The sequence below is a fragment of the Rhinoderma darwinii genome, chromosome 5 (genome assembly GCF_050947455.1).
Source record: "Rhinoderma darwinii isolate aRhiDar2 chromosome 5, aRhiDar2.hap1, whole genome shotgun sequence".
NCBI classification, from domain to species: Eukaryota; Metazoa; Chordata; class Amphibia; order Anura; family Rhinodermatidae; genus Rhinoderma; species Rhinoderma darwinii.
In genome coordinates, this window is record NC_134691.1 from 305,986,633 (window position 1) to 306,014,189 (window position 27,557).

General features: G+C 40.0%; 1 protein-coding gene and 1 pseudogene across 2 annotated transcripts in view; one reads left to right on the forward strand and one right to left on the reverse strand.

Annotated features, from left to right (window-relative positions):
* The window catches only part of DNAJB6 (DnaJ heat shock protein family (Hsp40) member B6), a 119,662-nt gene that overhangs the window by 49,123 nt on the left and 42,982 nt on the right, over window positions 1-27,557 (forward strand). For both annotated transcript variants that reach the window (XM_075827403.1, XM_075827405.1), the window contains exons 6-8: window positions 4,140-4,268; window positions 6,279-6,423; window positions 27,283-27,353. In XM_075827403.1, coding sequence (XP_075683518.1) covers window positions 4,140-4,268; window positions 6,279-6,423; window positions 27,283-27,353 — 345 coding nt within the window. The remainder of the gene's footprint in view (window positions 1-4,139; window positions 4,269-6,278; window positions 6,424-27,282; window positions 27,354-27,557) is intronic.
* LOC142652035 (calmodulin-1 pseudogene) lies at window positions 24,696-25,256 on the reverse strand (annotated as a pseudogene).

The following is a 27,557-nucleotide window of genomic DNA, read 5'->3' on the forward strand; positions in this document are numbered from 1 at the left end:
CCTCTAACAGCTCATCGCCCCCTCCGATCGCGTGCGAGGGTGGGGGGGTGTCGATGGTTGCTATGGGGGCCTAATGAAGGCCCCCAGGTCCGCCATCTTTGTGCACCTATTAAGCCCTGCCTCCTGCAGGGCTTAATAGATGCCTGTCCGAATCACGATTTACTGCAATACATTAGTAACGATGGCTGGTTGAAGTCCCCTAGGTGGACTAATAAAAAAAAAAGTTAAAATTAGTAAAATTGTTTTGTTTTTTTATGTAAAAAAAAATATATATTAAAATTAAGTTAAAAAAAAACCCCTATTCCCATTTTCCCCCTAGAGAATAGTAAAAAAATAAACCTAATTGGTATCGCCGCGTCCGTAAAAGTCTTAGCTATTATAATATATCATTATTTAACCCACAAGGTGAACGGCGTAAAAAAATAAATTAATTCACGCCAGAATATCAGTTTTTTTGGTCCCCTAATCTCCTATAAAAAGTGATCAAAACGTGGCATGTACACCAAAACGGTATTATTAAAACTACAGCTTATCCCGCAAAAGATAAGCCCTCATACCACTTAATCGACGGAAAAATACGTTTTCTTTTTTACACGTTTTTACTTGTAAAAGTTGTAAAATATAGAAAAAACTATATAATATTTGGTATCGCCGTAATCGTATTGACCCACAGAATAAAGTCAACATGTTGTTTTAATTGCACAGTGAATTCTGTAAAAACTACGCACAAACGATGGAATAATTTTTCCCAGTTTCCTAGTACATTATATGGCACAATAAATGGTTCTACAAAAAACTACAACTCGTCCCGCAAAACTCAAGCCCTCATAGGACTATATAGACGGAAAAATAAAGAAGTTATGGTTTTTGGAAGGTGGGGAGGAAAAAAAAAAAATGAAAAAGGGCTTCCTTTTTAAACGCAGCGCTGAATAAAGTTTCTCTTTTTCAAATATGATTAATACCCTGTAAGTTTAGGAAGGTTTCCTTTAAAGGGGTTGTCCCTTCTGCGCAATCCCTCCTCAGTATGAAACCACTAGTGCTTAGCGGCTCTTACCCTCCACAAACAGCTGTTATGCAGTTTTTCTTAGCTGCTACAAAGTGAACTTATCGCAATGTCCCATGAGGTTCCCTCAATGTCCATATGTACAAATAAGACTACACCTCTAAAGGGGTGCTCTCAACCAGGTAATGCAGCTCTCATAGCAATCATGGAAAATGGGAATGTAGTACTACATGGCGGCCATTCAGATTGCGATAGAGTCCGCAATACACAACTCCTTTTTACGTTTTAAGGAAAAAGGGCAGGGGAACAATAAGGTCAGCAGAAGTTTACATGGACTTGTAGTATGAAAATTCCAGTTAATACATTGGAGTTATTGAGGTACATAAAAGTATTGAGGGTTTTTAGAGGAGATCAAGAACCGCATGTCGGAGACCTGGTAGATAATCAATCCAAGTTTGCCAGTGGCTTAAAACGCTAACATAGCATCGGTCCTAACAGCATGATCTTTTTAGTATAACATCGTATTCAACATTTTATTTATGACTTCTGAGAATATAAGAATAGAGGATTTCCTCCCAGAAACTATATGAATACGTGTAGCCATACTGATATATTAAACAAAATTGTGAACTTGATTTTTCAGTCATGAAGGGGGCTCACCTAATATTGCTGGAGTGATGGGAATTGGACATACCAATAGGCTGATCAATAAATTGTGAATCTGTTCCCATAGTCTTTAGGGGCATCCACCATATATGTAGTGGAGTACCTGTTTCTGCACATCCATCTAGGCAGAAAGGAGATCTAGTCGGGTAGATGTGATGAAAGTGTTGGGACTAAATGTGTTCCTTGAAGTTTATTTATGGAGGTTTCCATTAAAGGGACACTCCTGCCTAAATTTTCCCATTATGGTGTCAGTCTCATCTGTTTTTCTTGCTGCTTCTATCTCTATACATCAGACTGGGATGGTTACTTTTCAGCAGTGTGAATCAGGCTCGGTGACACGCTTTCTCTACTTAAGGCCTTATTCACACGAACGTGAGCGTTTTGCGTGTGTTGCAGTTCCGCGTGTCCGTGTTTGCTGCGTGATTTTTACGCATATGCCATCCTTATGACACGCGGTTTTGATGTTTAGAAAAAAAATTAAGGAAATGCTTTTATTTTTTCCTTCATCTCTTGATCTACTGTTGCGCGAATCACGCGTGACACACAGAAGTGCTTCCGTGTTCTGCGCGTGATTGTCATGCACCCATTGACTTCAATGGGTGCGTGATGCACGAAAAACGGCCAAGTATAGGACATGTCGTGAGTTTTGCGCAGCGGACACCCTGCGTGAAAATCACAATGTCTGAACGGCCCCATTGACTAACATAGGTCCGTGCGACGCGCGTGATTTTCACGCGCGTATCACGGACGTTAAACACGTTCGTGTGAATAAGGCCTAAGTCTATGGAGATCTCAGTCACCCATCACAGGCTTCAGCAGTTCCTGTACCACACTAGTTTTTCTCAGGGGGGGCAGAAACTTCTATCATTCGCTGATACTTGGACACGTTCCTGTCGCACAGCTATTATGTAGAAGAATATAGTGCAGCCTCCCTGGCTGTATACTTATGGTTTCTCAGCTTATTTAGGAGAATACAGAGAGAACGGTAATCTGTGTCCCCCAGCATGCAGAAATGGTATGGTCTTTAGCTGGTCATGTGATGCAGTGCTGAAGCATCATGGGATTGGTAGCAAAGCAGAGGGGAGGAGAAGCTGGGGAAATCTAAGAAACAAGATGGAGGCGCTTTTTTTTTTTTTAAAGCCCAGACAAGGCAGCAGTTCAAGAAGTAAGTACAGTATACATAAAATAAGTGTAGAGTGTGGTATACAGTCAGGTGGGGAATGCAGACATGGGAAGTTGTTTTCACTGGAGAGTTTTTTTTTTTTTTTTTTTTTTTTTTTTTTTTTTTAAGGTATCCCGATGACTGCCTTTTCTAAAGTTAGGCTGGGTTCACACGACCTATTTTCAGGCGTAAACGAGGCGTATTATGCCTCGATTTACGCCTTAAAATAGGGCTACAATACGTCGGCAAACATCTGCCCATTCATTTGAATGGGTTTGCCGACGTACTGTGCAGACAACCTGTCATTTACGCGTCGTCGTTTGACAGCTGTCAAACGACAACGCGGAAAAATACAGCCTCGTCAAAAGAAGTGCAGGACACTTCTTTCAGACGTAATTTGAGCCGTACTTCATTGAACTCAATGAAGAGCAGCTCAAAATTTACGGCTGTCCGAGAAGCCTCGCAAAATGCGAGGAATAGAAATTACGGCTGAAACGAGGCAGCTGTTTTCTCCTGAAAAGTCTGTCATTTCAGCCGTAAAAGCCTCTCATCGTGTGCACATACCCTTACAAACGCCTAAAAATCGGAGGCTGTTTTCCCTTGAAAACCGCTCTGTATTTTACAGCCGTTTTTATCTTAGTGTGTGAACATAGCCTTATAGTAGTACAACAGTGGTGCCAGCAGTTCAGAGACCAGTTGATTCATGGGTCATATTCCTATTTCTGCATAAAGGCAATCATTGTTAGGGGGTTGAATGAAGTTGGAATGTGATAAGGTTGGGGATCAAGGTTGCTAGGCAAAGTTAAAGGCTGTACACCTTTTTAATAACGGAAATTTTTTGAATTTTATATTTCCGTGTCATTGGTGCAACTTTCTAATTACATTTTATTTTTACTTTTTCAGTTACAGCTGCTTTGTATCCTACATACAGATCAGCTGTATCTTGCGCTGAGACCTGAATCTGTCACATCAGCAGGACTGATTGGTTCAGTGACCGCGGGTCCTCCATGTCTGACACACAGGATCGAGCTGTTATCGATTACATCCAAGTTTCATAACTTAGGTGTGATTGATAACAGGTGGATCCTGTATCTGAAAAAGTAAAAATTATTTTAACTGAAAAGTAATTAAAGTTACCAATTACGCTGATACTGTTTTATTAAAAAAAAAAATAATATAAGATTTCAAAGGTGTATGTTTCCTTTATAGATCGTATGAAGTGATATACTTAGTTGGGGGTTATATTTCTCAGAAGACATTAACAATTTACTATTTCCTGCCACTTATTTTACGTTTAATTTGCTATAGATGACCCTTTTGAAGACTTCTTTGGTAACAGAAGAGGACACCGGGCAAACCGTAGACCTGGAGGACCTTTCTTCTCAGCTTTTGGAGGCTTCCCTAATTTTGCCCCTGGCTTTCCTTCCTTTGATTCAGGTAATTGATTTGGATTTCTTGTTTTATTCTGCTCCTTTTGCATTCTCCTCTTTCTCACACATGGAAAGACCAAAGTGCTTTATGCATTTTTTTTTTTTTTGTTTCGTTTATTTATTTTTCTTTTTTTTGGTGTGTGCAGTATTTTTACACACATACTACATAGATAAAAGTATACATAGACGCTCCGAATTCACCATACACATTGTGGTTGTGTTTGATGGTTGTAGTTTTTGACATTGAGCTGAAATGACCACATGCTTTCAACCTACATAGAAAAAAAAAAAAAAAAGACATTACTACTTTTACCATCAAACAGATGCCCAAACTTTACCCCGTTAGTGACCGCCAATACGCCTTTTAACGGCGGCCACTATCGGGCTTTATTCTGATGCATATGCCTTTTTACGGCATTGCATCAGGATAAGTAAACAGAGCAGGGAGCCGTCAAATCTCCCTGCTCTCAGCTGCCAGCGGTAGATGGGGGCGTCCCTGCTCTGCCGGGTGAGATCGATATTGGTATCGATCTGACCCGTTTAACCCCTCAGATGGGGTGCACAATAGCGACGCCACATCTGAGTGGTTTTGGAGAGAGGGAGGGAGCTCCCTCTCTCCCCCACAGACACCCGGCGATGAGATAGCCGAGTGTCTGTGTCTCCAATGGCAGCCGGGGGCCTAATAAAGGCCCCCAGGTCTGCCTAGAGCGAATGCCTGCTAGATCATGCCGCAGGCATGACCTAGCAGATGCCTGTCTGTTTTAAACGGACAGGCAGTAATACACTGCAATACAAAAGTATTGCAGTATATTATAATAGCGATCGGAGAATCGCACATTAAAGTCCCCTAGTGGGACTAGTAAAAAAAGTTTAAAAAAGTTAATTTTAAACAAAATGTGAGAGAAAATGAAAAACCCACCTTTTCCCCTTACAAAATGCTTTACAATTAAAAAAAGAAAAAAAAAAAAAAGTTACACATATTTGGTATTACCGCGTCCGTAACGACCCCGACTATAAAGCTATTACATTATTTAACCCGCACGGTGAACACCGTAAAAAATGTAATAAAAAACGATGGAGAATTGCTGTTTTCTGTGAATCCGGACTTTAAAAAAAATGTGCTAAAAAGTGATCAAAAAGTCGCATCTACTCCAAAATGGTACCAATAAAAACAACAAGTCTTCCCGCAAAAAAAAAAGCCCTCATACAACTGCATCGGCCGAACAATAAAAACGTTACGGCTCTTCAAATATGGAGACACAAAAACAAATAATTTTGAAGAAAAAGCGTTTTTATTGTGTAAAAGTAGTAAAACATACAAAAACGATACAAATTCGGTATAGTTGCAATCGTAACAACCCGCTGAATAAAGTTATTGTTATTTATATCACACGGTAAACGGCGTAGATTTAAGACGCAAAGTTTCAGGTTTTTTTCTATTCCCCCCCCCCCCAAAAAAAGTTAATAAAAGTTAATCAATAAATATATACCTCAAAATAAATACATGTCCCGCAAAAAACAAGACCTTATACAGCTATGTCGACGCAAAAATTATAAAGTTATAACTCTTGGAATGAGACGATGGAAAACCGTAAAAAATGGCTTGGTCATTAAGGTTTAAATTAGGCCGGTCATTAAGGGGTTAAAGGGTTCTGTCCCATTGACAGATTGTGTTTAAGACCTTAAGCAGAGCATCAAGCATTCTGCAACCTTTATACTTTTGTGCAATATGTAAAATTTCAAACGTGATGCTCCGCATATTGTGATTACCCACAAGCCATACACCGCTGTGGCCATACGTGTGCTCTTATCCATACACGCAGGAATCCTCTTTTATAGCTGCTCTTCCTTTCCCATCCCGTTCCTGTACTCCATTGCGGCTTACCCATCTTTCTTTCCTCCTTTCTCGCTTTTCTCTTTTTGTAACTCCTGATAATTTTGTATACAGAATGTTTCTCGTTTGAGATTTTTTCTTTTAGGTTCATTGAAGATATTAACATTTTATATTCAAATACAGGTTTTACTACTTCCTTTGGTTCTCTTGGACACGGTGGTTTCAATTCCTTCTCCTCTTCATCATTTGGTGGTTCTGGAATGGGCAACTTTAAATCTGTCTCCACTTCGACCAAAATGATAAATGGCAGAAAAATTACAACTAAGAGGTATATTTATTCTTTAATGTATTGATGCTTTGTGACTAGTACTGTAGTATATCCTAAACAGAGGGTAGGGTTGTGTTTTTTTTTTTTTTTGTTTTTTCTCTTTACCATATGTAGTTTCTTCTTTTAAGATAAATTTATGCACTCGCTAGCATGATGTCAAACTTCTATAGATCGTATGACTTATGCTGTATCTGCACATACGTTGTCTATACAATGTTATAGACTGCCTGAAACTGCAGGCAGTATTTGTGTAATCTATTATCTGACAGTCCTCTTCCTCAATGTTCGATGTTCAGTAGCTTGTAGTTATAATTATTATATTCTTGCTGCAAGTAATATGATCTCAACATACACCCTTTTGTGCTGATACACTTCAACTCATCTGCAAATTCAGACTCCGATAAGCAATGACGCTAAGCTGCTTGAGTTACACTCAACCAAAATTCTGCTTTACCCATAGATGCTGGTTATTTACAAACCGGTTTCCAATTTAAAGGTGTGTGTGTGTGTGTTATATTTACTGTCTAAAATGTACGTTGAAATGAAAGCATAGAAGAAATAAGCCAGTTAAGATGAATAAAAGTAATGGATGAACTATGTTTCAACAAATTAAATCTAGATTTTTGACTCTTCAAAGTATTCATCTCTAGCTGATAAAACCGCTTTACACTATAGTCATTCTTTCTACGATTGCATTCAGATATTGTTCAGAAATTTCTTCCCAACATTGTTGCAGAAGTTCCCACAAATGTGCTGCACTTGTAGTTTGTTGCTTTCACCCTTCTGTCCAGTTCATCCCAAACAAGCTCAATGGGGTTTAACCCCTTAAGGACACGGCCAATTTTAGCCTTGAGGACAGAGCAATTTTTTTTACATTTCCCTCTTTGCATCCCGACGCTCATAACGCTTTTATTTTTTTTATACGACGTAGTTGTATGAGACTTTGTTTTTTGCAGGACGAGTTGTACTTTATGTACGTACCATTTTTTGGTACAAATAAATTATCGTTTAATTTCTATAAATTTTTAATTAGATTAAAATGCAGAAAAAAAGCAGTTGCGCAGCAGTTTTAATTATTTTTTTTTTACACCATACACCGATCATCATAAATAATGTTATACATTTGTTGTACAGGTTGTTACGGTCGTCGCGATACCAAATATGTCTATTATTTCATGTTTTGGGACTTATATTTTAAAAAGTTTATTTATTATAAAAAAATCTGTTTCTGTGTATTTTATTGACTTTTTATTTATTTACCAACAGGAAATATGTTCAGACAGCCCTGGGGTCCTTCACTGGACCCTGGGCTGTCTGGCCATACGAGTTGTGGGCTTTGATCGCGTCAGTTATTTTCTGTGACGCGATCAATGTGCAGTCCCCTCTCTTTGAATGCCACGATCAGCTGTCATCGCGGCGTTCAAAGGGTTAACAGCGGAGAGAAGATGTTTCTCTTCTCTCCGCTGTCAGAGCGGGGCCGTGGCTGTGTATTACAGCCGTTGCCCCGCTCTCGATCGCACACACAGAGACGGCAGAGATGGCTGTCACACAGGACGAGTATGCTCGTCCTAATGCGCAAAGTGCTCGCCGCTCAGGACGAGCATACTCGTCCTGTGTCGGCAACCAGTTAAAGAGACTGTCACCACATTATAAGTGGCCCATCTCCTACATAAGGAGATGGGCGCTATAATGTAGGTGACAGATCGTTTTTCTAAATAAAAAGCATTGCTATTTTCACCACGTTATTAGCAATTTTAGCTTTATGCTAATAACTTTCTTAGCTGGTTGCCGACACAGGACGAGAATGCTCGTCCTAAGCGGCGAGTACTTCGCGCATTAGGATGTGCATTCTCATCCTGTGTGGCGAGTACTTCGCGCATTAGGATGTGCATTCTCATCCTGTGTGACAGCCGTCTCTGCGCGCGATGGAGAGTGGGGCAACGGTTGTAATACACAGCCACTGCCCTGCTCTGACAGTGGAGAGGAGAGAAACCCCTTCTCTCCGCCGTTAATCCTTTGAATGCCGCGATGAAAGCTGATAACAGAATTTAAGGAGAGGGGATAGAAGATAACTTTGATGCGATCAAAGCCCATAACTTGTATGGCCAGACAGCCCAGTGTCCATTGAAGGACCCCAGGGCTGTCTAAACATATTTCCTGTTAGGGCATACTGAGGTGCGCCCTAACAACTGCCTGTGTGCTATCCGTACACAGGCTAATGTACTAGCATATAGATCTATGCCAGTACATTAGTTACAAAATCAAAATGATAAATCCCTTTATGGGATTATAAAAAAAAAGTTAAATGAATGTAAAAAAAATTAATGATAAATAAATAAAGTAAAAAAAATAAAAAAATTTTTAATAATAAATAAACTTTAAAATATAAGTCCCAAAACATTAAATAATATAGACATATATTTGGTATCACCACAACCGTAACAACCTCTACAACAAATGTATAACGTTATTTATGATCGGTGTATGGTATGAGAAAAATAAATATTAAAACTACTGCAGAACTGCTTTTCTTCTGCATTTTCGCCAAAATAAAAATGTATAGAAATTAAATAATGTATTTGTACCAAAAAATGGTACCTACATAAATTACAACTCGTCCCGCAAAAAAACAAAGTCTCATACAACTACGTCGTACAAAAAATAAGAGTTATGAGCTTTGGGATGCAAAGAGGGAAATATAAAAAAATTGTTCTGTCCTCAAGACTAAAATTGGCCGTGTCCTTAAGGGGTTAATGGACAACTGGGCGTATTTTTATTATTTACCAAGTGGGCGATGTACAGAGGAGTGTATGACGCTGACCAATTAGTGACCAATCAGCATCGTACACTTCTCTCCATTCATTTCCTCAGCACATAGGGATCCTGCTAGATAAGTATGTGCTGTCTTATACTAACACATTAACGTTACTGAAGTGTATAGACATTCCTTCCAGCCAGGACGGGATGTCTATTCACAAACGTTTACGTTTCTGTGGTACTTGCAGCAGAGCAAAGCGTAATCTCGCTGTAACCTGTCATTTACAGCGTGATCTCGCGAGATTACGCTTGCTCTGCTCTAAGTACCACGGAAACGTTAACGAAGTGTTGGGATTGTGAATAGACATCCTGTCCTGGCTGGAAGGAATGTCTATTCACCGTCTAAACACTTCGGTAACGTTAATGTGTTAGTATAAGACAGCACATACTTATCTAGCAGGATCCCTATGTGCTGAGGAAATGAATGGAGAGAAGTGTATGACGCTGATTGGTCACTGATTGGTCATTTCATACACTCCTCTGTACAACGCCCACTTGGTCAATAGTAAAACACGCCCAGTTGTCCATGAAGAAACTAATTGGCATAAAGCTAAAATCGCTCATAACGTGGTAAAAATAGATTTGTTTTTCTAAATAAAAAGCACTGCTGTCACCTACATTACAGCGCCCATCTCCTTATGTAGGAGATGGGGCACTTATAATGTGGCGACAGAGTCTCTAAGTCTGGAGACTATGCAAGCCATTGTATTCTTTGAAGCCTACCGGCTTCTTCTTGTCTTCTTAGGTAGTTCTTACAACCTAGAAGTATGTTTTGGATCATTGTCTTGCTGTAGTGTGAACCCCTAACCAAGTAGGCGTACTCCAGGGGGTATTGCATGGCATTATAATTGTCTGTCTTTTGTTAATTGCCCTTTTCTTGCCATTATGACATCCATGTGCTCTGTCCTGAAGAGCAAAACTGTCCAAATCCTGCCTACAGGGTGTTGTAATGCAGTCTGTTCCAACACTGGTTATATAGAATCAGAAGGTTTGAAAGTAATCTCCAAAAATTGAGACATCGGTAGGAATAGTTTGTGTCCAATTTCAAGCCATAATCTGCTTCCAGAGCAGCTGTCCATGATGTCTGCCTGAAAAAAGCCCTTTGGTTGCGTTTTCATGTTAAAAATTATTTTTGAGCATTTGTACCATTTCACGTTATTTGTTGTACTAGAAGTGTGTTAATGTAATAGATAACTGGAAAATTTGAGGTGTTCTAAAACTTTTGTGTGTGTGTGTGTTTGTGTGTGTTTTACATTTTAGGCCAGTGATATTGCGCCCATAAGGATGTAATGTTCAGCCATTGGTGGCTGTATTGTGTTACATCAATATAGACGCATAGTGGCAGTGACATTGTCAAGAGCTTGATCTGATACCTGAAATAAAACAAATTTATTGTTCAATTTTGTGTATTGCTGTCATGTAGACTAATATATGGGGGGACGCATGAGCTCTACGGTCCCTTTCACACAGCGATATTTTGATTCTGATTTTGGCTTACAAATACTGGTTTGAAAAGTTTTTTAACCCCTTACCGGGATGTGTGACAGAACTGTGCCATCAACTGTTTGACAGTTGATCGGCACAGTAAGAAGGCAGGGGACCAATCGCAAGGACCAACCTGGCTGGCGATGCCTGTGATTGGTCAGTCTGCTTTGACTGACCAATCACTGCTCCATGAGTAGGTGTATGTGATGGCGCTGACTCAGAAGCTGAGCCAGCGCCATCACCGCCGGGTATTGGCTGTCCTACACCCCGCTGTAGCGGCCAGGACCGGAGCTAGGCTCCAATCCGGCCGATTAATTCCTTAGATGCAGCGATCAAAGCGATCGCTGCAACTAAGTGGCTTCTAGCCTGTCTGCAACCATGATGGTTGCCACGGGCGCGGGTGTCCGCTGTTTGTCACTGCTCCAACGGCCAGGGGAGCTAGGCTCCGATCTGGCCGATTAACCCCTTATCGCTGCATCTAGGTGGTTAGATGGCACCCTATGGTTGCTAATGGCAACCATCGGCACCCGTGGGGTTGCATATGGTTGCTATGGCAACCGTAGCCTAACAATCGCTTCTTAGTACGGAAGCCTATTAGGCCCGCCGGGAGGCGAATCTTAATAGGCTTGCTGTCAGTGAATAGCTGACAGCTCTAATACCCTGCACTATGTAGGTAGTGCAGTGTATTAGAATAGCGATCAGGGCTTCATGTCTGTCCCCTAGTGGGGAAAAAAAAAAGTTAAAACAAGTTTAATAAAAATGTTGTTAAAAAAAATGTCATGTTAAAAAACACTAACAGACTTTTTTTTCCCATAAGTCTTTTATTATAGGAAAAAAGTACACATATGTGGTATCGCCGCGTCCATAATGAACCGAACTATAAAAATATTATGCTATTTTACCCACACGGTGAACACCGTAAAAAAAAATTATTCCAGAATCGCTGTTTTTTTTAGTCACTACCCCTCCCAAAACAAAATAAAAAAGGGGATCTAAAATTTGCATGTACTCCAAAATTATACCATTACAAACTATAGCCCTCCGACAGCTTTTTTTGACGGAAAAATAAAAAAGTTATGACTCAGAATATGGCGACACAAAAAATAAATTATTTGAAACAAGTGATTTTATTGTGCAGACGCTGCAAAACAAACTATATACAAGTGGCATCGCCGTAATCGTCCCGACCCGCAGAATAAAGTAAAATTGTCAATCATAGCGCATGGCGAACGCCGTAAAAAAAAAAAGAATAAAAAACCATCAGAATTGCAGGTTTTTGGTCACCTTGCCTGCCAAAAAATGAAATAAAAAGTGATCAAAAAATCGCATGTACCCCAAAATGGTACCAGTGAAATCTACAGATTGTCCCGCAACAAATAAGCCCTCACACCGCACCGGTGGAGAAAAAATGTAACATTTCTGGCTCTCAGAATATGGCGATGCAAAATGTGCAGAGTGTTCCAAAAACGGGTAAGATCTGGCACCATTTATCAGTGCGACACCAGCCACATATCTATGAATTATTATTTATTTACCCCATTATTATACCCTGATGTACCCCGCACAGATTACATACGCCCCCACGTTATAAACTGAAATACCAGCAAAACCCAAAACAAAACTACCACTAAGCAAAATCTGCGCTCCAAAAGCCAAATGGTGCTCCCTCCCTTCTGAGCCCTGCAGCGTGCCCAAACAGCCGTTTATGTCCACAGATATGGCATAGCCATACCCGGGAGGACCAGCTTAACAGTTTGAGGTATTTGTCTTCAGTGGCACGAACTGGGCACAACATATGGTGCACTAAAATGGCATATACCTGTGGAAATTTGCAATTTTCACTTTGCACCATCCACTGAGCATTCATTTCTAATAATAATAATAATGACAAAAAAAAAACCCTGTGTGGTCAAATTGCTCACTACACCCCTTAAAAAATGCTTTGAGGTGTGCAGTTTCCAAAATGGGGGGTCACTACTTGGGGGTTTGTTTTACTATTTGACCCCAGAGCCCTGCCATTGCTGCGAAAATCACAAATAGGCTTCGCATGCGCTTTTCACTCCTAAGCCCTGTCATATGTCCAGGCAAATGATAAATGCCTTGAGGGGTGTAGTATACAAAATGGCGTCCCTTCTCAGGGTTTTACGCTCTACTCTGGTACCTAAGGGAGCTCTGCAAATGTGACATGGCGCCCGTACACCAGTCCGTCAAAATCTGCGCTCTAGAAGCCAAATGGCGCTCCTTCCATTTTGAGCCTCTGCAATGTGCCCAAACAGCAGTTTAGGGCCACGCATGGGGTATTGCCGTACTCGGGAGAAATTGGGTAACAAATTGTGTGGTGGTTTTTCTCCTAGTCTTTTTTTTTTTTCGTATTCACTGCCTCATTCTAATACAATCTATCAAACACCTCTGGGATCAAAATGCTCACTATGCCCCTAGTTGATTACCACCCTGAGGGGTGTAGTTTCCAAAATGGAGTCACTTCTCAGGGGTTTCTATTGTACAGGTACCTCAGGGGCTCTGCAAATGCAAATCAACCAAAATCTACATGCCAAGTAGTACTCCTGCCATTCTGAGCCCTGCCGTGTGTCCAAACTGCAGTTTATGACCACATATGGGGTATTGCTGTAATCGGGAGAAATTGCTTTACGATTGTTGGGGTGCTTTTTCTCTTTATTCCTTGTGGAAAGAATGTAGATTTCATTTTCACTGCCTAATTCCAATAAATTCAGCAAAAAAAGTGGGGTCAAAATGCTCACTATACCACTAGATAAATTCCATGTAATTTCCCAAATGCGGTCACTTTTGCAGGGTTTGCACTATTTTGTTCCCTCAGGAGCTTTGCAAATGTGGCATGGCCTCCGCAAACCATTCCTGCTAAGCTTGAGTTCCAAAAGTCAAATGGCTCTCTGTCCTTTCTCCGCCCTGCCGTGTGTCCACACAGCAGTTTACCACGTATGGGGTGTTGCTGTGCTCAGAAGAGTTTGCGTTACAAATGTTGGGGTGCTTTTTCTCCTCTATCCATTGTAAAAATGAGAAAATATGAGCTAAAACTACATTTTATTAGAAAAAATGTAGATTTTCAATTTCACTGCATAATTCCCATAAAATCTTCAAAAACCACGTTGGGTCAAAATGCTAACTATACCCCTAGAAATATTCCTTGAGAGGTGTAGTTTCCAAAATGGGTCACTTTTGGGGGGTTTCCACTATTTTGGTTTCTCCATGGCGTTGCAAACACGACATGGCAGTGAAAACTTTTCCAGAAAAATCTGCTCTTCTAAATGGTGCTACTTCCCTTGTGAGCCCTGCTGTGGGTCCAAACAGCAGTTTATTACCACACATGGGGCATTGCCGTAATCGTGAGAAGATTCTTTATAAATGTTGGTGCTTTTTCTCATTTATTACTTTTTTTTGTTTTTGTTTAGAAAAAAAGTAGATTTTCATATTTACAGACTAATTCCAATAGGTTTAATAAAGAAACTGCGTTGTCAAAATGCTAACTATACCCCTAGATAAATTTCTTGAGAGGTGTAGTTTCCAAAATGGGGTCACTTTTGTAGGGTTTCCACTGTTTTGGCACCACAAGACCTTTTCAAACCTGACATGGTGCCTAAAATATATTCTAAAAAAAGGTGGCCCCAAAATCCACTAGGTGCTCCTTTGCTTCTGAGGCCGATGTTTCAGTCCATTACACTAGAGCCACATGTGGGATATTTCTGAAAACTGCAGAATCTGGCCAATAAATATTGAGTTGCATTTCTCTGGTAATTTTGTGTTGAAGGGAAAAAAATATTACCAATTAATTTTGGCAAAAAAAATAAACTCTAAATTTCCCCTCTACCTTGCTTTAAAGGGAAGGTGTCACGAAAACATTTTTTTTATATACTATTGCTTTTAGTATGTTATTAAAATAAATTTTATTTATGTGTTCTTGTGTTGTGTTGTACTTTACTTTTTTCTTACTTTTACTTCTCTATGGGGGCTGCCATTTTTTTTTCATCTGTGTGTCGATTAACGACACATACAGAGATGGAATACGGCACATACATCCCCATAGAGAATGCGAACGGGAGCCGTTCCATTCACTATAGTGTACGCCATCTGTGTGTGAACGGCCCACACAGACCAAAAGGAAGGTCTTCGACAGAGAGAAATCCGCCGCCATTTTCATGTGGACCGGAAGCCGTGGCCAGACAGTAAGATGACGACTTACGGTCGCTGCTCCCGGTCCACAGCGAAGACGCAAGGTATAGGGGCGGAGGCGGCGGCGGCAGGAGCAGGTAAGTTATCTTCGTGTATGTCCGTGTTATACTGTCTGATTACCACTGTATCTAATCCTCCTACACTGTGCATTCGCTCAGAAAATGGCGGCACACCGTGTAGGAGGTTTGAAGATACAACCCCCTCCTTCACCTGGCACTAGCCAGAATAAGGGAGGGGGGATTGTGTGAGGACACTAGAGCGAGTGTGTCTACCCCAAATTTGCAGCATAAAGCAATGAGGTTGCTTTACCTCATTGCCAATGCTGCTATTTTGGGAATTGCTCCCTCTAGTGACCAGCACATGGAAATGTTCTAAATTAGAATATAATTTATATTTCCTGACTTGTGAAAAAATTAAAACAATGTCTAATCACTTATATACTAACTGTTTAACTGAAAGAAAAAAAAAATCTAGCAACACATTCCCTTTAATTCCTGTGGTGTAACGCCTAAATGGTTAAAAATATTTTCTGAATGCTTTGAGGGGTCTAGTTTTGAAAATGGGGTGATTTATGGGGACTTTCTAATATATAAGGCCCTCAAAGCCACTTCTGAACTGGTCTCTGAAAAAATAGCCTTTTGAAATGTTCTTGATAATGTGAGAAATTGCTGCTAAAGTTCTAAGCCTTGTGACGTCCTAGAAAAGTAAAAAGACTTTACTTGTTTGCATCGTTTTTTTTTAGACATACAGGAAATGTTAACTAGTAACTATTTTGTGTCGTATTACGATCTGTCTTACAAGCAAATCCATTAAAATTTAGAAAAATGCTAATTTTTGCACATTTTCTCTGAATTTTGGTGTTTTTCCACAAATAGACACTGAATATATCGACCAAATTTTACCACTAACATAAAGTACATTGTGTCACGAGAAAACAAATCTCAGGATCACTTGGATACATAAAAGCATTCCAGAGTAATTACCACGTAAAGTGACACGTCCGATTTTAAAAAAGGCTGTGAGCTGACAACCTGTCTGGTCTTGAGGAGATGGATTTTAGCAGTAAATTCATAGTGCGTGAATAGTTTGTGTATGTTCATAAGCTAAACAAAAAACGGCTGAAAAATACGGAGCTGTTATCAAGGGAAAACCGCCTCTGACTTTCAGCCGTTTTTTTGCGGCTGTTTTTCTATTGACCCAATGAAAAACTGCTCCAAAAAACGTCTCAAGATGTGACATCCACTTCTTTTTACAGGGTGTTTTTTTTTTTACGTGCCGTTTTTCAAACTGCCGCATAAAAAACCGCCCAGTCGGAACGAAAGTGTTTTTCCCATTGAAATCAATGTTCAGATGTTTGGAGACGTTTAGCTTCCTTAATTTCAGCCGTTTTTTAGGGCCAAAAACGGCTGAAAATTGTGTGAACAAACCCTAAGAGGGAGGAGAGAGGGGGATTATTTTTAGATTTGCCTGTACTATTGATTTTATACAGGTTTTTTTTTTTTAAATGTTAGTGACCATTTAAGATTTCCTCTTAACAATTTGGGGCCTTTAGTTCTTTTCATCCTGTTCTTACTGGTTTATGAATATAATACCAGAACTAATGTAAATCTATTTAACAATATAAGATGTAGATGCTTTTTATAGTAAGTGGAAAACTGGGTGATTTACTGTATCTGTTTCATGTGTAGGAGACAAAGTAACTGAAATGTGTAAATAGAATAATAAAGACAGGACAACTTTTTGAATTTCAGGTTTTTCATTTGAGGTGAGGGTGTTGTCCTTACTCTTTGAGGTACTCTTTTCCGAGTTTTCTTTAAATAAGGCAGTGATCCTTTGTATACCGTATGTGCACATGTGTTTTGTTTTCCCTCACCATGGGAACCCTATTAAGGCTTGCCTGTAAACCTTTATCTTGGTTGACAGCATACTTTATAGACTTTTAAAGGTTATGTACACATTTTTGTAGGTTATTAACCCCTTGGAAGGCGTGGAGGGAAAAATACCCTAGACTTCAAGAGCCATTACTGCGATACCAAAGTTAAATCTTTTTTTTTCTTTTTTGTAAAAGTATATAAATTATTTTTTTTAAACAATTGTCACTACATTTTGAGAGCCATAACTTTTTATTTTTCCGTCGAATAATGGGAAAGGTGTTTTTTTTTATCTTGACTTCCTCAATATTTTTATAGTTTTTTAGCAATACCAAAAACAATTATTTTTTTTTTTTTTTTAAATTTCGGTTTTAGGCCTCCTGCCTGCCGTAACAGTCAGTTTATCTGCCATTGCGTTGCGGAGGGCTGATGGACTGTCGGAGAGGGCCCCCCTTTTTCTAAAGGCTTAGAGGCTCTGTCACCACATTATAAGTGGCCTATCTCTTACATAAGGAGATCGGCGCTATAATGTAGGTGACAGCAGTGCTTTTTATTTAAAAAAAACTATCTATTTTTACCACTTTATTAGCGATTTTAGATTTATGCTAATGAGTTGCTTAATGCCCAAGTGGGCGTATTTTTACTTTAGACCAAGTGGGCGTTGTACAGAGGAGTGTATGACGCTGACCAATCAGCATCATGCACTCCTCTCCATTAATTTACTCCGTGCATAGGGATCCTGTTAGATCCTTATGTGCGGTCTTATACTAACACATTAACAATACTGAAGTGTTTCGACAGTGAATAGACATTCCACGGGATGTCTATTCACAATCCCTGCACTTCGTTACTGTCTGTGGTAGTTACAGCAGACGAAGCGTGATCTCGCGAGATCTCGCTGTAAATAACAGGTTACAACGAGATTACGCTTCCTCTGCTGTAACTACCATAGAAACAGTAACGAAGTGCAGAGATTGTGAATAGACATCCCGTGGAATGTCTATTCACTGTCGAAACACTTCAGTATTGTTAATGTGTTAGTATAAGACAGCACATAAGGATCTAGCAGGATCCCTATGCGCTAAGTAAATGAATGGAGAGGAGTGCATGATGCTGATTGGTCAGCGTCATACACTCCCCTGTATAATGCCCACTTGGTCTAAAGTAAAAATACGCCCACTTGGGCATTAAGCAACTCATTAGCATAAATCTAAAATCGCTAATAAAGTTGTAAAAACAGATCGTTTTTTTAAATTAAAAAGCACTGCTGTCACCTACATTATAGCGCCCATCTCTTTATGTAGGAGATAGGCCACTTGTAATGTGGTGACAGAGCCTCTTTAAAGGAGTTTTCCTGCCGATAAAGATTCATGGCCTATCCTCAGGATAGGCCATCAATAGCTGATGGGTCGGGGTCAAACTCCCAGGGACCCCACCGATCAGCTGTTTTGAAGGGGCGCATCACTCGTACGGGCACTGCTTCCCCTTCATTTCTTCTTGCTCACTGTGAATCGCCGACATGCATTTAGTTGGCAATTCACAGGCTGCAATACCTGTGACTTGCCACTAAATGCGTGTTGACTATTCAGTGAGCAAGAAGAAATTGAAAGGAAGCAGTGCCCGTACGAGCGCAGTACCCCTTCATAACAGCTAATCTGTGGGGGTCCCAGGAGTCGGTCACCGACCCATCAGCTATTGATGGCCGATCCTGAGGATAGGCCATAAATTTTAATTGGCTGGAAAAGCCCTTTTAAACCCTGCACTCGTTGTTGACCTTGGCATTTAAGTGGTTAAACGGCCAGGAATTGACTTGCATTAACCCCTTAGAGACCAGCCTATTTTAGGCCTTAAAGGGAATGTGTCGCTAGAAATTTCTTAATTTTTTTTTATTTAAACCGTTAGTATATACATGATTAGACATTGTTTTAATTTTTTCACAAGTCAGGAAATATTATAAATTAGATTCTAATTTATAACCTTTCCATGTGCTGGTCACTACAGGGAGCAAATCCCAAAATTGCATCATTGACATGTGGTAAAGCATTGCTCATTGCTTTATGCTGCAAAATTGGAGAAGACACTCGCTCTAGTGTCCTCACACAATCCTTTCTCCTGGCACTAGCCAGGATAAAGGAGGGGGGAATGTTCAAACCTCCTACACTGTGTGCTGCCATTTTTTTTAGCAAATGCACAGTGTAGTAGGTTTACATACAGTGGTAATCACACAGTATAACACGAACATACACAAACCTAACTTTCCTGCTGCCGCTCCGTCTGCTCCCGCCACTCCTAGTCCTTCTGAACACATGTCCGGAAGTCGCGACCGGAAGTAGTCATCTTGGTGTCCGGCCGCGGCTTCCGGTCCACATGAAAATGGCGTCGGATGTCGCTCGGCCGAATACCTTCCTCTTGGACTGTGTGGGAGCGGCGCATGTGCCATTCCCACACAAACGACGTACACCATAGTGAATGGAACGGCTCCCGTTCGCATTCTCTATGGGGATGTATGTGTCGTATTCCATCTCTGTATGTGTCGTTAATCAACACATACAGAGATGAAAAAAAAATGGCAGCCCCCATAGTGAAGTAAAAGTTAGAAAAAAGAAAAAAGTAAAACACAAACACAAATAAAATTTATTTTAATAACACACTAAAACCTAATTTATATATATAAAAAAATTTTTTTTCGCGACCTGTCCTTTAATGACAAAACAATTTGTTACGTTTTTCCATAGCCTCATTGAAAAAGCTAACATTTTATATTTTTTTTTTTTGTTTTGTTTTTTCTATCGCCATTTTGGAGAACATATTATTTATTAAGTAACGTTTATTCACTTTTTTTTTTTTTGTTGGGGGTGGGGATAGAAAAAAGCCCAGCAATTTCGCCAATTTTTTGCCTCCTAGATTTTCGCCGTTTACCGTATTCTATTTTTTAATACTTTTACACTGTAAAGCTTTTTTTGAAAAATTTATTTTTTTGTCTCCATATTTGAAGAGCCGTAACGTATTTTCGCTGATGCAGCTGTATTAAGGCGCTTTTTTTTTTTTTTTTTTTTTTTTTTTTTTTTTTTTTTTGAGGCTACTTGTATTTGTTTTTTTATTGGTGCCATTTATGAGTACATGCGACTTTTTGATCACTGTTTTATCAAATTATTTTTTGGGGTTTTTAATGGCATTCACTGAGCGGGATAAATAATTTTATAGTTTGTGTCGTTACAGACACGGGGATACCAAATGTGTAACATTCATTATGGTTTTTTGTTTTTTTTATTTTTTTTACTTTGGATTTTTATTTGTTTTTTATAAACTTTTATTAGTCCAACTAGGGAACTTCACTATACGATTAACTTATCGCTTTTTATAATACACTGCAACATCTGCTCACCAGGCTCCCAGGTAAGGGGTTTCCCATCGGTGCACATCACAAACAAAGCCAGGTAGCTCAAGCTTTGTGTTGCTTCACTATTTTAACCCCTTAAGGACACGGCCAATTTTAGCCTTGAGGACAGAGCAATTTTTTTTAAATTTCCCTCTTTGCATCCCGACGCTCATAACGCTTTTATTTTTTGTACGACGTAGTTGTATGAGACTTTGTTTTTTGCGGGACGAGTTGTACTTTATGTACGTACCATTTTTTGGTACAAATACATTATCGTTTAATTTCTATAAATTTTTAATTAGATTAAAATGCAGAAAAAAAGCAGTTGCGCAGCAGTTTTAATATTTATTTTTTTACACCATACACCGATCATCATAAATAATGTTATACATTTGTTGTACAGGTTGTTACGGTCGTGGCGATACCAAATATGTCTATTATTTAATGTTTTGGGACTATTTTAAAAAGTTTATTTATTATAAAAAATGTGTTTCTGTGTATTTTATTTACTTTTTATTTATTTATTTACCATTTTTTTTTTTTACATTCATTTAACTTTTTTTTTTAATCCCATAAAGGGATTTATCATTTTGATTTTTATTTTGTAACTGTAATGTACTGGCATAGATCTATATGCCAGTACATTAGCCTGTTACTGATCGTACACAGGCAGTTGTTAGGGCATACCTCAGTATGCCCTAACAGGAAATATGTTCAGACAGCCCTGGGGTCCTTCACTGGACCCTGGGCTGTCTGGCCATACGAGTTGTGGGCTTTGATCGCGTCACAGTTATCTTCTGTGACGCGATCAATGTGCAGTCCCCCCTCTTTGAACGCCGCGATCAGCTGTCATCGCGGCGTTCAAAGGGTTAACAGCGGAGAGAAGATGTTTCTCTCCTCTCCGCTGTCAGAGCGGGGCCGTGGCTGTGTATTACAGCCGTTGCCCCGCTCTCGATCGCACACACAGAGACGGCACAGACTGCTGTCACACAGGACGAGTATGCTCGTCCTAATGCGCGAAGTGCTCGCTGCTCAGGACGAGCATACTCGTCCTGTGTCGGCAACCAGTTAAAGAGACTCTGTCACCACATTATAAGTGCCCTGTCTCCTACATAAGGAGATGGGCGCTGTAATGTAGGTGACAGTAATGCTTTTTATTTAAAAAAACCGATCTATTTTCACAACGTTAGGAGCGATTTTCGTTTATTCTAATGAGCTTTCTTAATGCCTAAGTGGGCGTACTTTCACTTTCGACCAAGTGGGCGTTGTACAGAGGAGTGCATGACGCTGACCAATCGGCATCATGCACTCCTCTCCATTCATTTACACTGCACTAGCACTATAGATATATCGCTATGTGCAGCTACATACACAAACCCTAACATTACTACAGTGTCCTGATAATGAATACACATGACCATCCAGCCTGGACGTCATGTGTACTCAGAATCCTGACACTTCTGAATCTTTTTTTTGTGAGATTCCGTCAAGTGAAACCAAATCTCGCGAGATTACGGATCTAAACGAGATTTGGTTTCACTTGCCGGAATCTCACAAAAAAAAGTCAGAAGTGTCAGGATTCTGAGTACACATGACGTCCAGGCTGGATTTCATGTGTATTCATTATCAGGACACTAGTAGTGTTAGGGTTTGTGTATGAGGCTGCACATAGCGATATATCTATATCGCTAGTGCAGTGTAAATGAATGGAGAGGAGTGCATGATGCCGATTGGTCAGCATCATGCACTCCACTGTACAACGCCCACTTGGTCGAAAGTAAAAGTACGCCCACTTGGGCATTAAGAAAGCTCATTAGCATAAACCAAAATCGCTCCTAACGTTGTGAAAAAAAGATCGTTTTTTAAAAAATAAAAAGCATTACTGTCACCTACATTACAGCGCCCATCTCCTTATGTAGGAGACAGGGCACTTATAATGTGGTGACAGAGTCTCTTTAAGCATTCCGAAGTTACTGGCTATTACCAATGATCTTTGTCAATAGAAACTAAATGTCAGTTATTCTACATCATTATTTCATTGTGTTTTAGCACGTTTAATTTAAAGCGGATCTCTAATCAAACTATGCTGCCCTATATAAGGTCCGCATGATATGGGGACAGGTCCACTATCCTATTTTCCAAAACAGTACAAAAATGATTATGCCGTTTTGGCTTATAGGAACGATTGAAGAATACGTCAGACTCTTAGTTAGGAGTCTGGTGTATTCATGAGGGGATCACTCTCCCTGCTGTCCTCAGTGATTGACTGCCTGCTGTGTATATGCAGAAACACAACCGCCAGCTATTAATTACTGCCGAGTTCTTGTGGGAGAGGGCCAGGGGGAGCGCACTCCTTTATGGACACATCGGACTCCTAACTCTCCGGTGTATTTATTGATCACTCCTGTTAGCCGAAGGGTATAATCGTATGTATTTTATTTTTTTTTGTGCCGCTTTGGTGAGCGGATCGGTCTCCATATTAGAAAGCTAAGCAATGTCAAAAGAAACAAACAAAGTGGCACTTTGTTGTAGTGGTTGGATTCCCGCCGTCGAACATTGATTTCCTATCCTGTAGCTTCCCCTTCCCTGTCTGCCATTTCTCTGTAAATGTTAAGTCTCATTTGTCAAAAAATGCTGTCGATCATGAAGCAGTAAAATATAGATAGGCAGCAAGGGTGGGGTGAAAGACATTGGCCTTGTTCGCACGACGCTAAATAAAAAAAGATTTGTAAAAGCCTCAAACGCTAGCGTTTTTGCAAAGCGCTTTTTAAAGTAGTGTCGTTTTTGGCCACTTTTGGGTTCTTAATTAAAACTACCATTGACTATGGGACTTAGGTGCGTCATATGCACTGTAATTCGTTTTCCCATTGAGGTCAATGGGAAGCTTAAAGCAAGCGTTTTTCCGGCGCGTAAAACGCAGCAAAAACGTGTCTAATACACGCTGTGTGATCAAGGCCTTATGCTGGGAGAGAGTAGGGGGATTGTTACTGGAGATACATCTGATTGGATCATAGCAGAAAGCACACCTGTGACATCACACCAAGGAGAGCCTGCCCACTCACCAGGCAAGAAGAGAGAAAATGTAATGTTCTTTTTAGAAGATTTAAGCAACTAATATTATATGCAGTGATTATTTTCTAGAGCAGCCCTTCTCATCCCATCCTCACTTAGGTTCTAGTTACACGATGCTGTCGAATTTCAGTTTTTGCCATGGTTTTTCACGAACTTACGACAAAACCTTCAATATGACTGGACTATGTGAATATGCTAGTTTTCCAGCATGCCCTGCAATCTTTATACTGAACTCTTACAGGTGGTCTAGTTAGCAAGAGCTGTAGCATTTACAGAATGCATCCACTTTTATGATTGTGTTTTGGTTTTTTTGGACTTTTTTTTTTTTTTTATTGGAAAACAAATATACAACTTGGAATGGATTTGAGGCAAATTGCGCCATAAGCAGGTTCTTCTGAAAAGTGGATAAACCAAAGTAAACCTTTAAGGCCTCATGCACACGACCGTAGTGTTTTTCTGGTCCGCAAATGCCAGGACCGTGTTCCGTGAAATGTCCTTCGCAGTTCATCCGTATGTAAAAAAAGCCTAGGTAAAACAGGATGACGACAGAACTGATTCCCGGTCGTCGCCTAGCAACACTTCCGCAAATCCGCAAACAGCTGTTGACACACGGAGGTGTACCCGCATTATCCACGGGCCCATTGACTTCTATGGGCATGTCCGCATCGAATTTGCGGGCCGTAATAAGACATGTCCTGAGTTTGTGCGGCGCGGACATGCGGGGACCCGTGAAAACACGGATAGTGTGTATGGGCCCATAGAAATGAATGGGTCCGCAATTCTCCCGTGGATTTTCGGGGGAATTGTGGACGCAAAAACACGTTCGTGTGCATGGGGCCTAACTGGTGAAGGAGCTTACAACTCACTTCTGGGTAATGCTATGTAGACCCCTCACACAGTAATTTAAAGAAAAGAGAAAAAAAAAATAGTAAGCATGGTGAAGATGTTCCAGGTCTGGAGCAAACAATACAGTAGGAAAGGCAGGAAGGGTGGTAGGAAAAACAAGACCTGTATCTGGATATACCAGCTTTGCATTAGTGCAACATAAGTTCAATATTGTTAACTATCTGTAGTTTAGAGTCGTTGTTTACTCCACATTCCAACAAGCGGACAAGTTACTTGAAGAAATCCAACTTGGAGAGGAGGAAATTTAAAAAAATGTAATTTAAAAATGAAGAGCCCAGATGTTCCTGTGTGACAAACTTCATGAAGGTCTTCCATGTGCACAAAAGGCTTTGTTAAAATCCAGAGTAAAGCCACATGCAGCATTTGTTACTTGATCAACTTCATGGAAAACCAAAATAAAAAAAGTTTAAGAAAAAAAAAAGACAGTGACAGGAATATGAGAAACATGAATGGAATTCTAAATTACTATACATTCATTTTTTTTGACAGTAAGGGGGGAAACATTTTACAGATAAGTTACAAACAAAGGCAAACCTCTTTTTACAAGAAATGTAACACATTCTGTACAATCTTCAATTTGCTGTCATCATTTGTACAAACTCTTCATAATTTACTTGACCGTCTCCATCAATATCTGCTTCCCTGATCATTTCATCGACCTCTTCGTCAATTTCTCACCCACATTTGTCATAACATGACGGAGTTCAGCAGCGCTTATGTAGCCATTTCCGTCCTTGTCAAAAACACGGAATGCTTCTCTGATTTCCTCTTCACTATCTGTATCTTTCATTTTTCTAGCCATCATAGTCAAGAATTCAGGGAAGTCAATTGTTCCATTACCATCAGCATCTACTTCATTTATCATGTCCTGCAGCTCTGCTTCTGTGGGGTTTTGCCCAAGCGACCTCATCACTGTGCCCAACTCCTTTGTTGTGATGGTGCCATCACCATCCTTGTCAAATAGTGATAAAGCTTCTTTGAACTCTGCAATCTGCTCTTCTGTCAGTTGGTCAGCCATTTCCAAAGGATGTAATTAGCGTGCAGCTCCAGCAGCAGCTCAGAAGTCACAACCTCACCCCTCGCAGGCTCAACTCGGTCTAATTCATGATTGTCCTTTTTAAGGGATTTTTCCGGGATTAGAAAATATTGCTGCCATCTTCCATAAACCACACCACGCCTTTCCACAGGCTGTGTGGGGTCTGGCTGCTGATCTCCATTTACTTGAGTGGAGCTGAGCTATAATACCTGAGACAACCCATGGACCTGTGTGGCATTTTTGCCATGTTTTTCTAATCCTGGACAATTCCTTTAAGTACATTGCAAGAGTTACTTCTGAATTCAGATAATGGAATTTCTAAAAACTTTCACACTAGAGGAATATGAATCTTCCCAACTTCCCCTGACTATAACCGCTGATTACCAGCATTTCAGAAGTCGAACCTGTGGCAATTCAGCTGTTTGCCGGGTCAACCTCATTCCGAAAAGGTAGTCACGTGACCAACCCTGTAAAAGAGCCATTCATGAAAGGTCAAAAACGCTAAATATCCTACATTACTATAGGTAGTAATATACAAAGTGTAATGTAAAAATATAATTTTATTAGGTATCCACTGAAAATATATCCATATGAATGAGACAAAAAATACAGAATTAAACTGGGGTAAGTGGTGTGTTCCAGTCAAAATATAATCAGAATAGTAAGACTGGTTCATGGAATTCACACGTGTCCGTAGCATCACTAAAATACAAAGAAGTGCACTGTTACCAAATGTAAGAGCAAAGGTTAAAGGATTTGATAAATTTCATTTCTGTTCGTACTTGCACACGAAGTGACGTTCATAGCGGCTGTGTAAGGTATTGCAGTTCTGTCCCATTCAAGTGACCGTACTGTAATACTTTGCTCAGCAGCTTGACTATAACGGCTTGTGCAAGTATGAACAAAAATGAAATCCTGTAAATAACGAAGAGGCTATAGCGCGCATACGGACGCCATGGCCACTTCAAATAGCTGATCGTCAGAGCTGCCGTGAGTCAGACCCCCACCAATCTAATATTGATCACCTATCCGAAGGACAGACCATCCGTTTAAAAATACCTGATCGCCCTTTCAAAGGGTATGTGTCGCTAGAAATGTTTTTGTTTTTTTTGTTTTTTTTTAGTTAAACAATTATTATTTAAGTAATTACACATTGTTGTAATTTTTTTTTCGCAAGTCATTAAATAAATTCTATTCTAATTTATAACATTTCCATGTGCTGGCCACTAGAGGGAGCAGTTCCCAAAATTGCAGCATGGTCAATGTGGTAAAGCAACCTCATTGCTTTATGCTGCAAATTTGGGGTAGACGCACGCTCTCTAGTGTCCTCACACAATCCCCCCTCCATTATTCTGGCTAGTGCGAGGAGAAGGAGGGGTTTGAATCTTCAAACCTCCTAAACTGTATGCCGCCATTTTCTGAGCAACTGCACAGTGTAGGAGGATTAGATACAGTGATAAGCAGACAGTATAACGTACACGAACATAATACACACATCACATACACAAACATAAATTACCTGGTCCTGCCGCCTCCGCTCCTACTCCTTGCTCCTTCGCTTCCTTGAACATGCGGCTGGAAGTCCTAATCTTACTGTCTGGCCGCGGCTTCCAGTCCACATGAAAATGGCGCCGGATTTCGCCCTGCGAATGACCTTCGTTTTGGTCTGTGTGGGAGCGGCGCATGCTCAGTGAATGGAACGGCTCCCGTTCGCATTCTCTATGGGGTTGTATGTGCCGTATTCCATCTCTGTATGTGTCGTTAATCGACACATACAGAGATGAAAAAAAAATGGGAGCCCCCATAGAGAAGTAAAAATGTAGAACCCAAAAATATAAATAAATAAAATTTATCATATTAAAAGAAATATGCTAAAAAAAAAATAAAAAAATTTCATGACCCCTTCCCTTTAAGCACTAGAATCTATCTAGCATATACAAGTCCTATGTGACAGAAATATAGTAAAGAAGTCTGAGTGTTTTTGCTTCCCATGCGATAATGTTAAAGAAATGTGTTCAGAAAATGTTTTGATATTTTTATTTCCTTTCTTGAGCCTTCTATTCATAAATTAAATGTCTGTTTTGCAGGATTATTGAGAATGGACAGGAACGTGTTGAAGTTGATGAAGATGGTCAGTTAAAGTCCTTAACAGTAAATGGTAAGGAGCAGCTGCTACGCTTGGATAACAAGTAAATTCAAGGCAAGCATGTATCTGAAATATTAACCTAAACAAGCACCATTTGTGGATTATCAGGAACATTTTTGAAGAAATCTAAAGAACTTGTCAGTACATATTCTAAGACATAACTAAAAGAAGCTTGTGGAGAGTTTCTGGTATTTGTCATAGACTCTCAGTTCAAAT